At 47.7% G+C, this 12,268-nt stretch overlaps 1 protein-coding gene across 1 annotated transcript; it reads left to right on the forward strand.

Annotated features, from left to right (window-relative positions):
• Positions 1–921: 921 nt before the first annotated feature.
• FEZF1 (FEZ family zinc finger 1) lies at positions 922–4,131 on the forward strand. Its single transcript, XM_040545387.1, is given in 6 exon segments — positions 922–1,827; positions 1,830–2,083; positions 2,233–2,367; positions 2,674–2,806; positions 3,413–3,418; positions 3,421–4,131. Coding segments are annotated over 6 exon segments (1,518 nt in total). The 5' UTR covers positions 922–1,286; the 3' UTR covers positions 3,870–4,131.
• The last annotated feature ends 8,137 nt before the right edge of the window (positions 4,132–12,268 follow it).

Raw genomic sequence — 12,268 nt, forward strand, 5'->3', positions numbered from 1 at the left:
TAGAGAGTTGTATACATACTCCTATATAAATATATACAGTGTTATAACATATACGGTGTTTTATATTATATGTATATGAATATAAAAGGATGTGTATTTCTTTGTGTACCCATACCGATCCGAAGCTTTCGGTATTTGTGTTGTGCATTATCTGTGGACTGATAAACTATACCTAGCGTATATGAGGGTTACTTTATAGATATATGTATGAAGTGCTCCCGAAATTAGAGGCACTCCCTCCTCCTGCCCCCTTTTCCCTCTCCCCCCAGCCCAGGTCCCGTTTCACCCCTTCTCCCCACCGCTCCGGGTTTGCCCCGGGTGGCTCCTGCACCCCCGCTCGCTGCTCTCGCCGCCTGGCTGCCGCAAGCCCCCGGCTCGTGCTGTGTGCTGTGTGCTGTGTTTTCCTAAAGCTCGCCGCCACCTGACCTCGTTCTCGAAAGCGGCGAGCAGCCCGGGAGCTGTCCCAGGAGCAGGGCAGCCTTTCCTCCTCCCGCTCTCAGACACGCACCCGCACACCCACGCACAAAGAGAGCTCGGGCTGGGAAGTGGCGAGGAAGCAAACGGCTTCCCCTCCAGCCGCTGCTGCTGCTGCACCTCGTTTGACAAACACCCCGGCGCTTGCCCTCGAATCGGGTTTCGCATCCCCGCTTAGCGCTTGGACAATGATTTCAGATGATGTCACTTAAAGCCAAACAAGAAAATTGATCTCGGATTTGCTTGGCCTCTAAAGCCTGGTTAAGCAGATTGCCAAAATAATAATAATAATAATAAAAAGAAAAAATACGAGGGGGGAGCGAGAGAGAGGGAGGCAGAGGGGAGAGGCGAGGAGCGGAGAGCCGCCTCCTTCCCTGGGCGGGGGAGGCGCGGGCGCCAATGAAAAGTAGCCGCTTACTGGGGGGGAAAAAACTTTTCCTGTTGCCTGTTGGAAGCGAATTGAGCAATTATCTAGTTTACCTTCTCCTCTTGGAAGTTAACGATTGGCGAGATCTTGGCTGCGTTATTGACACAACACTTTCTATTGATAGAAATAAGTAGCGATTGTCCCGAGTCATTGGTGCGCCAAAGTAAACTGTGATGGGCTGGCATGAGTCCACTGGACTGAGAAGGCTGGTTCCGCCGGCGGAGGCTGTGGCGATGGTGGCGGCGGCGATGCTGCTTTCCCTCCTTGCAGCTCAGTGACAAGAAAAGGGGGAGAGAGAGAGTGAGAGGCACGGAGAGAGAGAGGGGGGAAAAAAAGAGGCGTCTACCAAAGCGGCTCAAAGCGGGCGAACAAATGCAATCCAGCCATGGACAATAGTGGCCACCACACGGCGACCAAAATCCTAGCGACTCCTCCGGCCAGAGAAAGCCTGTCTGCGAGGAGCACCATGATCAGCACGCCCAAGCCCCTCGCCTTCTCCATTGAGCGCATCATGGCGCGGACGCCCGAGCCCCGCTCCATCCCCGTCCCGCAGCTCCTCCACGGCTCCGCGGCCAAAGGCGACCCCAAGCACCCGCTGCACCTCAACTCCTCCATCCCCTGCATGATCCCCTTTGTCCCGGTGGCGTACGACCCCCTGCCCAAGGCGGCCGTGGCCGGAGCGGACCCCAGGAAGGCTCACTTAGACTCCTCTTCCTCGCCCTCCTTTAGCTGCGGCGATCTCTTGAACTGTGCCCTGAGCTTGAAAGGAGATTTCCCCCGCGACGCCCTGCCCTTGCAGCAGTACAAACTGGTAAGACCCCGAGTGGTCAATCACTCCTCCTTCCACGCCATGGGAGCCCTGTGCTATTTCAACCGAGGCGACAGCCCTTGTCACCCGTCCTCCGGTGTCAACATCCACCCGGTGGCTTTTATTTCCTCAGCTCTCCCTTGCACCCGCAGCCCAAGGCGTACCTGGCGGAGCGGAACAAGCTGGTGCTGCCGGCCGCCGACAAGTTCCCGGCGGGGGCAGCCTTCAAGGACCTGTCGCAGGCTCAGCTGCAGCATTACATGAAGGAGAGCGCTCAGATCCTCTCGGAGAAAATCGCCTACAAGACCTCGGACTTTAGCCGCGGCTCCCCGAGCAGCAAGCCCAAAGTTTTCACCTGCGAAGTTTGTGGAAAGGCAAGTAGCGACCCTGTCCCCCATCCCCGGCTCCTCCTTTCGGTCCTTTTGCTGGCTCGGTTGGTTTGCAAACGATGGCTTTCAGCTCGGGCTCTAACCGCAATTTTATTTATTTGTTTTGTTTGTTTTTGTCTGCTTTGACTTTCAAGGTATTTAACGCACATTATAACTTAACTCGCCACATGCCGGTGCACACGGGAGCCAGACCCTTTGTTTGCAAAGTTTGCGGGAAGGGCTTCAGGCAGGCGAGCACGCTGTGCCGGCACAAGATCATCCACACCCAGGTGAACATCCCCCCCCCCCCCCCCGCACCCCGAATCGGGCTCCGTCACTTTTTGGGGGGAGCTCGGCGGCGCCCGACCCTTCCGCAACCGCAGAGCCCGGCCGGGGTGTCTTAGCCTCCGCTTTTGGGGTGATTTCGTTTGCTTTCGGCGACGTGGGGCTGAGAGCCGTGAGCCCCCAAGGCGAACCCCCAGCACTCAGCCCAGCACCCCGACCCCCAGCGCCCCGACCCCAACCCAGCACCCCGACCCCCAGCACCTCGACCCCCAAAAAACCGCCGCGCCTCGCGTTTCTCTCCCCCCCCTTAGGAAAAACCCCACAAGTGTAACCAGTGCGGCAAAGCCTTCAACCGCAGCACGACCCTGAACACCCACACGCGGATACACGCCGGCTACAAACCTTTTGTCTGTGAATTTTGTGGCAAAGGATTTCACCAGAAAGGTACCGGCCGCCGGCCCCCTCGCCCTTTGCTCCCTCCCGGCCGGCCGGGAGCAAGCGGCGGGACAGTTTTCGGCGGGGAGAGGGTGGGAAGAGCATTTGGCTTTTAATTCCCCTTAGCAGAGACGTGGGTTGATTGGGACGCATCGCTAGCCTTTTCCCCGTGGCCTCGGAGCAGGGAAGAGGGTAGTTTTGGGGGAGCGGGGGGCAGCAGAGCGGGGCATCCCCGGGCAGCTCCGCTCCCTGCCCTGCCCGGCAGCGACAGCCCTCGGGGCTCCTCGCCGAGCTGTCAGGAAGGCTAAAGCCGTTTTTTTGGGGGTTGTTATTTGTGATTATTTCTTTATTTCGCCCCTTGATGCCATTTTGGTTTATTCGCTAATTCCCTCCGTGTCTGTAAAAGGAGCGGGGAGGAGGGGAACGGGGCGGCTGTTCTCTCAGAGGCTCGCCAGCATTTTCTGCTGAAGCCGGGCGCTGGGGATGGGATAGGGCTGCTTTTTTTTTTTTTTGTCCTTTTTTTTTTTTTGTCCTTTTTTTTTTTTTTCCCCTCCTCTTCGCAGAGTCCAGTTCTCAGCACCGGCTCCCTTTTGCCCTTCTTGTCTCGCTCCGCAGGCAATTACAAAACCACAAGCTGACCCACAGCGGCGAGAAGCAGTTCAAGTGCAATATCTGCAACAAGGCTTTCCACCAGGTGTACAACCTCACCTTCCACATGCACACCCACAACGACAAGAAACCCTTCACGTGTCCCACCTGCGGCAAAGGCTTCTGCAGGAACTTTGACCTCAAGAAGCACGTCCGAAAGCTGCACGACAGCGCCCTGGGACTGCCCCGGCCCCCCGCCGAGCTGGGGGGCCCCGACCCACCGCCCCTCCCGGGCCGCTGCTGCAGCCCTAAGGGCCCCGCGCCCGCCCCTTTGCATGCACCTGTTAAGCGGTTTTTGTGTATTATTGCTCTATATCGCCACTGTTTTACGGGACTGGTTGGTTCCTCTTTTTTTTTTTTTTTTAAAGACTTTTTTTTTGGTTGTTGTTGTCGTTGTTGCATCTCAGGTGGAGAGATGGTTTAAAAAGAGAAAAAGAAAAGCGCCAAGCCAATTTCTGCGGTATTTATTTGGGATCTGTATTAACCGAGCCGGGAATGCTGCACCACTTTAATTATTTCGATGTATATATATTTCCAGTGTGTTACTCCTGCCCCGTCTCCGCTGCCTGCCGGTTATCCCTCCCCTTCTTGGTTTCCTCCTCTCCCTCTCCCCCCTGAATATCGTATCTATATGGACAGAGCGGGTTCGCTGTGTACGGATTTGAAATTTCGGTTTGACTCTTGCACGTGAGAAAAAAAAATGAAAATGAAAAAAAAAAATAGAATTTCTTGACCTGGTGGCAATAAATCCTTGCACCCGAGCGCGCCTGGCTGCGGAGAGCGCAGTGCGGGGGCCAGGTCCCCGAGTGCTGTTCCCTCCCGCCGCCCTGCCAAAACACTGAAACAACCGCTAAAGGCTTTAATTAAGAGGGGTAATTAGTTCGGATTGATCAAAGCCGGGTTGTTATGTTATTAGCTGCTCAGCGGACTCTGCCAAGCCGAGCCCTGAAAGCGGAGCCTGCCCACCAGAGGCAGGAGGGGGTGGCTGGGTTTGCGCTCCCCTGGGGGTGGGGAGCGAGAGGGGCACGGAAAATGGATGCCCCCAGGACGAGCATCAGCATGGAGGGTTTGGGGGCCCGAGGACAGCGGGGGGTGATCTCATCGGGGGTCCCCGGGGCGCCCTCCCCATGGGGCCTGCCTCGGGATCCTGCTCTTGCCTCGGGTGTGCAGCACCCTCAGCCCTGTACAGGTTTTGGCTGTAGGGGAAGGAGCAGGATGAGGTGGTTGTGAGCACCCCTCAAGCGTTAAATCCAGGAGGGAAGGGTGGGGGGACCCTTTTGCACCCCCCTCTCTGGGCTGCCCCTTGCAGGGGGTGTTTGCAGCCCCTGGGTCCAGCTGTCCGGTTCAGGCCAGCGGCACCCATCTGCCTGTGTGGGTTTGAAGGAGGCTGAGATGGGGTGTGAGCCTTCTTCCTTTCACCGACCTCGGATTACTGAAGTAACCCTCTCAGTACAGGGCTGTACCCGTGAAAAAGCTGAGTGAGAGCTCAGATCCACAGGTCAGACAGATCCGCAGAGCACCCCAATCTGGTGAAGCTGGGGAGACCCGAGGGGGTGCACTGGAGCCCCAGCTTGGTCTGTTTCCTTCTGAGCTCCTGGGGAAACAAGGCCAGAGTGAAGCTTGTGCGACCAGGCCAGGCGTGGTGGTGACTTGGGCAGAGGGACATCGGTGCGGCCTACCGCGGCCACCTGGCCTTGTGCTGTGTTAGGGCAAAGCCTTTCCCGGGGTAAAGGTGGCAGACCTGCTTCAGGGCTGGCCTTGGGGGTGACAACAGCCTACCCATGCTGAGGGTGCCTTTGTGGCTGCTCCCTGACATGGCCCCACGGCTCGGCCCACATCCATGGGGCAGCTCCAGAGGCTTCAGGGCAACGAGACTCGGGGGAACCTGGGTACCCCCAGGGCTCCTCCGCTCTGCCCAGCTCTGGCTTTTGCTGCTGGAGGAAAGGAAGGGATGGAGGATCGGCAAAGGCAAGGGCGGTCTGGGGACTGCCACGTCCAGCTCTCCCCAGTCATGTCTCTTCACAGCGAATTCACAACAAGGATTGCGTGTGTTCCAGTGGGGACAAATTCCTTCCAAAACATGAGTGACTGCGGCACCGCTGGTTCCTCTTCCTTCCATGGTTGCCAAGGCAAACTTCTGCAGTGTGCAGTGAGAGGTAAGGTGTCCCGAAGGTCCCACTGAAATTGCGTGGGTGTGCCATTTCTGTGAGCCTCTGCTTGACTGAAAGAAATCAAAGTTGAAGTACGACTTACTTTTCTTATTGCTCAGCAAATGTCATGGTACAAGGTACTGCAACTAAATCGATAAGGCGTTAAGTATCTTTATTTACAGCTTTTTTTAAAAAAGAGTTCAAAGCTACCCAAGTGTTAAAGGTGTACTGTAACTCTACAAAAGTATTTCATTTCATGATGAAAGAATATAAATATAAATATGTGATAAAACTTAACCTGACCACCTTCAGGAAAGCATGTAACAGCTGTCTCAAATTAAATGTCTACATTAAGTCTCAAAACACCAAGAAGGCTGTGTGCTCTGCTTACCCAAATGCCTGGCAATTCTTTGCTCTACCTTGTTTCTTTAGGCTGTTTTAGAAATGCTGGAAGAAATGAGGGCTCAGGTTTCCTCGGGCAGTGCCATATCGTTTATCCCTTTTGTAAGATTACAACCACTGGAGAAGGAGAGAGATTTTCTGATGTTGCCTGACCATAGGCATTTTGCAGGTTTATACACAGCAGTCATAATTTTCCCTTCCCTCGTGTAAAAGATCTCCAGCCACCGCATAATCTGAGTTCTTCTATGTCTTCCTGATGCAAAATGCTATGTCGCTGAGGAACTCACGTGCATTACTGACCCCATTTTGAAATGGAGTGGAAATGAGGCACTCTAGTTTTATTCCAAGGTGAAGTAGAAAAAGTCAGTGATGGGCATGGATAAGTGTTTCTCCTTCCTAGATTTCTTGAGGTAAACACTACAAATGTGGGACTTTACAGGGAGATGAGGATAGCTCATTTGTTATTTTGCTATATAGAACCATGCCTGTGTCAAAGGCTGGGATTAAAACATGTCTCAGAAGGCCTGCTCAGCATTACCTTTCATTTCCTGTCTTTCAAGATTAATCTCAGGTTAAGTGAATTTCTAGTTAATGGTCAAAGGCAATTCAACGCTGGTGAAATCATCCTGAGAGACAAAAGCTGTTATTTCATATACATCCAAAGCTCACAGCTGTTACCAGCGCACTTTACAGAGAAGACTAATATTTTAGTTTTCCCTCTCTCTTTTTTTAAAAAAAAGTGAATAATTTGACAGAAGAAATGGAGTCACCTGTACCTAGAGGAACGGTTTCCTGGTGCCTGCTTGCCAGCCAGCGCTTAATGCTGTGATATCCGCACCCTGTATGACAACTGGTCACCCTCATCCTGCTAGTCCCTCATGGGTGCTGGAGGACAAGGGCACTGATGGGTCAGGATCTGATAAAAACAGGTCTATAGAGCTGAGCATTAGCATCCTCCGGACACTGTAACCCATCCCCCTGTTAATCACGATAACTTCACTTTAATACAATAATAGGTGCCTGTGGATCTCCGTAGCTGAGAACCCTCGTAGAGGAAGTGCTGTTGCCCTCTACCCCATGCCCAGGATTTCTCAAATGGGACTGAGCAGAGAATTTCTTCTGGGCTTGCCAAATGCTACAGTTACATTAACAGGTGTCAATGCTGAAAGTATTTCTGAAAGCAACAAGAATTACCAAAGCAGCCAAATGTCCATCACCGTAAAACCAAAATACAGCAACTGCAGGGTCTTCTTGCAGAGTCAGGTACGAAGTTCTTTCTGAAGAAGAAATGGTACTGGCTTTGCCTTCCACTGATTCAGTGGTGATCAACCCCTTCACTTCCTCTGCAAAGACCTTTGTTTGTTTGTTAAAAAAATATCCATGCATATCAAAAAGTAAACTAAGCACAAAGCTACTCAAGGCCATGTTCCCGTTCACAGGCAGATGAATAGAAATCCAGCATATCTCAAGACTGCCCAAATTGGTATGGGACAATATCTAGCCAAGGGCATATACATATTTTTTTCCTTCTTTATTACCCAATGGTGGTAATAGAGAGACTAAGCAAAGCATGTGGATCCACCTGGAGCCAGTTGACATGGAGGTGTGCTGGTCACAGCTTAGTTCCAGAACAGTTCAGTCAGTCAGTGCTTGAAATCCAGACGTGAGGAAGCTCCTGCCACTAAAAGCAGCAGTGGCTTCAGCTCCTGTAAAAGCAGTGGTGGTTTTAGCTCCGTACCACGGCTGTTCCCCAGGCTGGATCACTTCTGGTCCATCACCCGGGGGGTCGCACAGCACAGTGCAACCAGTGCTGAGTGGCTGGATGCCTGCTGGAGCTACAGAGTGCAGAACACAGCCTGAGCTGGGCTCTGTGTGTGTGTGAGAGAAAACTGTCATTTTGCTCCAGTAATCTGGGGCTCTGCAAACAGTGCAAAACTTCTAGTTTTAAAATGTGTCACAGTGTTATAAAGGGTGAGTTGTGTCTATTTTTTTGTCTTCCTTTGAAGCTTTTATAGAAGTTATTTAATGTCTCTACTGTTCAGTCCCTGTTGTAATTGAATCCTTGCATATTTGATTAGGCACAGTATTAATCTGATAACCATGACTGTGGAAATAAAACAAACCCTCCTAACTTTCTGCCCTTGAGATGGCTAATATTTCACCACCATTATTATGTGATTTCTAAGAAATCATCTTCAGTTACCAATCAATTAAAACACACTAGGAAGCTGTTTCTATGGGCTTAAATCTATGAAAAAATAATACATAATAAGTTTGATTCTGGGTGGAAAATTCAATTGACACGTTGAAAATGTAAGCATGAGAAGTTTATCCACAACTGCGTGGATAGAATAAATGTTTATTTTCAGGCATGGAACTGCTGCATTCAGTTGCAGACTGACACAGCATGTGAGAGAAACCTTGATTTATGGTACTTCAGCTCAGGGGGATTAAATACAACTGATGACACTAAATAAACCTTTTCAAAAAAAAAAAATTTCTAAAACACCTCTTAACCTCTCGATAAGAAACATCTGAAGAGTTTATAGATCTGTATGAAACATTGCCTAACTCAACTTGGAAAGAAATAATATTGAACAAGAACTTTCTAAATAGCAATAATGAAAAACTCTTGGACGATAAATACTTTCAGATTATTTTTTTTTCTGAACAGGCAAGAATTTGTACCAGAAATTAATTTCTGAAGTTAAACAAAATCTGAACCACAACATGTCAGAAAAAAAAAAAAAGCTTTTTAACTAGAACAGGTTTTGATCCTTTCTTTTTCTATATGCACCAGAAAATACAAAAGATTATTTTGTTTTTAACCTACTAGATTTTAACGGAATAATTCATTGACTCCTTAAATAAGTGACCAAAATATTTATGAGGAGTGCAAGAATCACTTTTTTTTTTTTTTTTCTTTTAAGCTTGCCAGGAAATACATTAGTCTACACATAAATAAGGATACATCTTAAAAAAATACTTCAGGCTGCTGTAATTGAATACTAAAAGCTAGGGGCCAATGCTTTTTTATATCTAGCAATGCTTCTGCATCCAGTGAAACTGGGAAAATGAAATGAATTTGATGACATTTTTCTGTTTATGAGAACATTTGACTCCAGCTTGAAGAGATACATTAGCACAGGCTAGAAAAGTTAGGTAAAGACCAAAACAAATTCATAAATATGTTTGTGGACAACCTATAATTATTGCGGTTTCACATAATGAACTCATGGACTTTTTCATTTGCTAGTCCTAAGAAGCAGAGACACCCTCCCCTACAAACAGTATTTCTTCTGTTTTTGTGGAGTGTGCTGCTTTTCTAGGTATGTTCTTCCCACGTGTCTTTGGAAATGCAGTGTACAGTTACAATTAATGTGAAAATGTTAAATTATGTAAGCATTATAACTAGAGCAGAGACCGAGTTACCTGAAAATGGTAACTCGGTCTCTGCTCTAGTTATACACTTTTCAATTTTCTTGAAAAAGCAGCCAGAAAAATTGTTTTAAATTCCCTGATGCTGAATATTATTGCACATCATGCTGAACTGTAGTGAAAGTTAGAGTGGCCAAAGAGCTACTTTAATTTATGCAAGCAAAGGAGTACATTGCAGTTGAGTTACGTTTACTATATTTAACTTAGGTCTGCCCCTGTGCTAATTACAGAGGCTGCTACTTTATAAGACAATTTGATGATTTTTTTTTGTAGAAATGATTTTGGCCAATTGATATTTATAGATCTGTATAGAAACTTACAAGTAGATTTTGATAAAACATTAATACGAAAAAAAAAAATTGTTGCTTTGGAAGGAATTTTCCTGAAACCAGAGATAACCAGCTTAAGGGTAAGGAAGAGTCTGCAAGGCTGGGTTCTTGCGTGGAAGGTCACACTCACACGCAGCCATCCCTTCTACTTCATGTCCTTCCAAGCACTTCAGTGTTTCTGTTCCATAGCAGAAACAGGTGCTGCAGAGGTAGCATGCTTGTTTGGGTCTTTCTTGCTCTGTCTGCTTCTGTTCATGTAAATGACAGTCATAGCACCAGAGAGTGGATGGGGGATTTGCCGTGGGCCCTAGGTCTCTGTCATGTAGTTGTCCCAATTACAAGTGTTCAGTATCAATATTTTGCAAGAGAACCATCCATTTTAATTTGGATTAATTAAAAATGATCTTAGTATGGTTAAGCAAGTCACAGTCAGATAGGAATTATTTAAACATGGATATCGGGAATCTCAGGAGCATTCTCCAGTCCACAGGCTGTTTGCTATTTTAGATTCTGGGAATAAATTTTTCATTCTGTATGACTCAGAAAAGGATTAATTTTTTTTTCACGGTACTTTTGAAAGATGTTTCTTTCACTCCAGTGCAAAATGAAAATAAGCTCTGTAATTATGTGATTGTTCGCTATCTGACATTCTTGTTTTCCCAGCCAGTTTTGCTGGTCATGCTCTTTTTACGGGCAGTCTGCTTCTTTTACAGAGTTCCTTGCTGGGAATTTTTCATTTCCAAAGGAGTGTAAAGCACCAACTTGTAACACATCCAAGGACACGGTCTTGTCCAAGGTTTCGGTATCGTAATTCTCTCTTTTTAATCAAGTGGTTGCCAAACACCACATGGAGTAATTAGGTTACGAATCATTTATTTTCTCTACTTTTGATTTCTTTTTAGTAAAGTTCCATTCAGAGCAATCTTGTTCAAGGCACTGCAAGTCCAATCAGCCCATCAGCCTTGGGCAATGCCTACACTGAGCTTGGGACATCTTAACAGGGAGCAAATGAACATAAATACCTTTTGTATGCAGTCAAAGGAGAGACACGGGTGCCTTTAACAGCATGAAAAAGGGATTCAGTCTCTCTTGTGTCAGGTATTTCCTTCCTTGCAGGTAGTTTGCTGTTCTTGGAGCAACCTTCTGAAGAAATACAGTTTCTGAAGTCTCTTTTTCTTCCCTTATGAATGCTTATGAACAAGAGGGAATCCCAGCAAATGGTGCTAGTGGCCACTTTTTGTGTTATAATTTGGTGGTGAAGTCGCTTATCCACACAGCAGGAGGGGGGGAGCTGTACCCCACCGCTTGGCTGGATTGATTCACAGACCCACTGTCATCATCCTAGGAGACAATCCTAGTTCCCAGACTATGGAGCATGCTGAGTGAAAGCACTCTGCATGCGTACTACTTTGCATCTGATCATTTAAGGTAGTGTGATCTGCTTGTTTTTCACTTTCTCCATGGATTTGGGCACAGTTCATCTTGTGTATGCAGGCTAAGCATTTTACATGCTGGATGAGATGGATTCTGAGAATTGTTAGATTTCATGATTAGGCTTAATTCTTGTTTAAACCCAGTAAGACCCCTTAATGCAAACTGGAATGACTCTTTCTGAAGCCTTTGGTTATGTCTGTATACTGCTGAGAAGACTTTACAACCCATCAAAGTGCCTGGGTGGATTGTCCAGAAAATTGTAACTGCTGCATGCAATGTGAAATCAGTTCCTGTTTCCAATAGGTAGCACAGCTGAGGGAACAGAAAAGTTCTGGTTTCCACAGTGAAGAAAAACTAAACTCATAGGAGACTTCTGCTGTCTCTTCAAAAAAAAAAATCTCAGTATTTCGATTTTATTGAATTTTTAAAACAGCAATTGCTTGGAATAATCAGGAAACCTGTCCTTCATTGTTTTTGAAAATAAAAAGCTCTTCCTTTAGGCGGAATTTATGTTCGATATTTGTGCCTTTCCAGAAAATAGCATTTGAAAATACAGTCCCTGGGAAACAAGTAAATTTACCTAGCCAAGGCTATTGTAGGCTAATTTGGCTATATAAACCTTCACATATTTTCCACTCACATAATACTTTGGGTTGTGTAAAGTTGCATAACAGGGAACGCTTCTTGCTTTATCTGTGAAACATCAGCAACAAGTGCAGACATCCTTCTTGACACTTGGATACCTATCAACCTCTTCAAATGTTTGAGAGCCATCATACCCTACCTTATCGTTGGGAAGCCAAGACGAGAGGAAGCGCTAGGAGTAGTCTCATAGGTCTCGAGACTGCTGGGGCTGGATCAGGGTTGAAGCTGAGACCTAGAAGAGCTGGTGGCAATGACTGCAGACGCCCTCCCCTGCTTTCTTGCTCTTCCCACCACTGGCAAACTGAATTAACCAGCAGCCCATGTACCAGCAGACTCACTCTAAATCATTTGACATCTCTTTGTGGCAGCTCTACCTGTAAGGGCTGCAATCCATTTGCCATGAAGAACCATAATATGGCGATCCT

Source organism: Cygnus olor, chromosome 1, assembly GCF_009769625.2.
Source record: "Cygnus olor isolate bCygOlo1 chromosome 1, bCygOlo1.pri.v2, whole genome shotgun sequence".
Lineage (NCBI taxonomy): Eukaryota > Metazoa > Chordata > Aves > Anseriformes > Anatidae > Cygnus > Cygnus olor.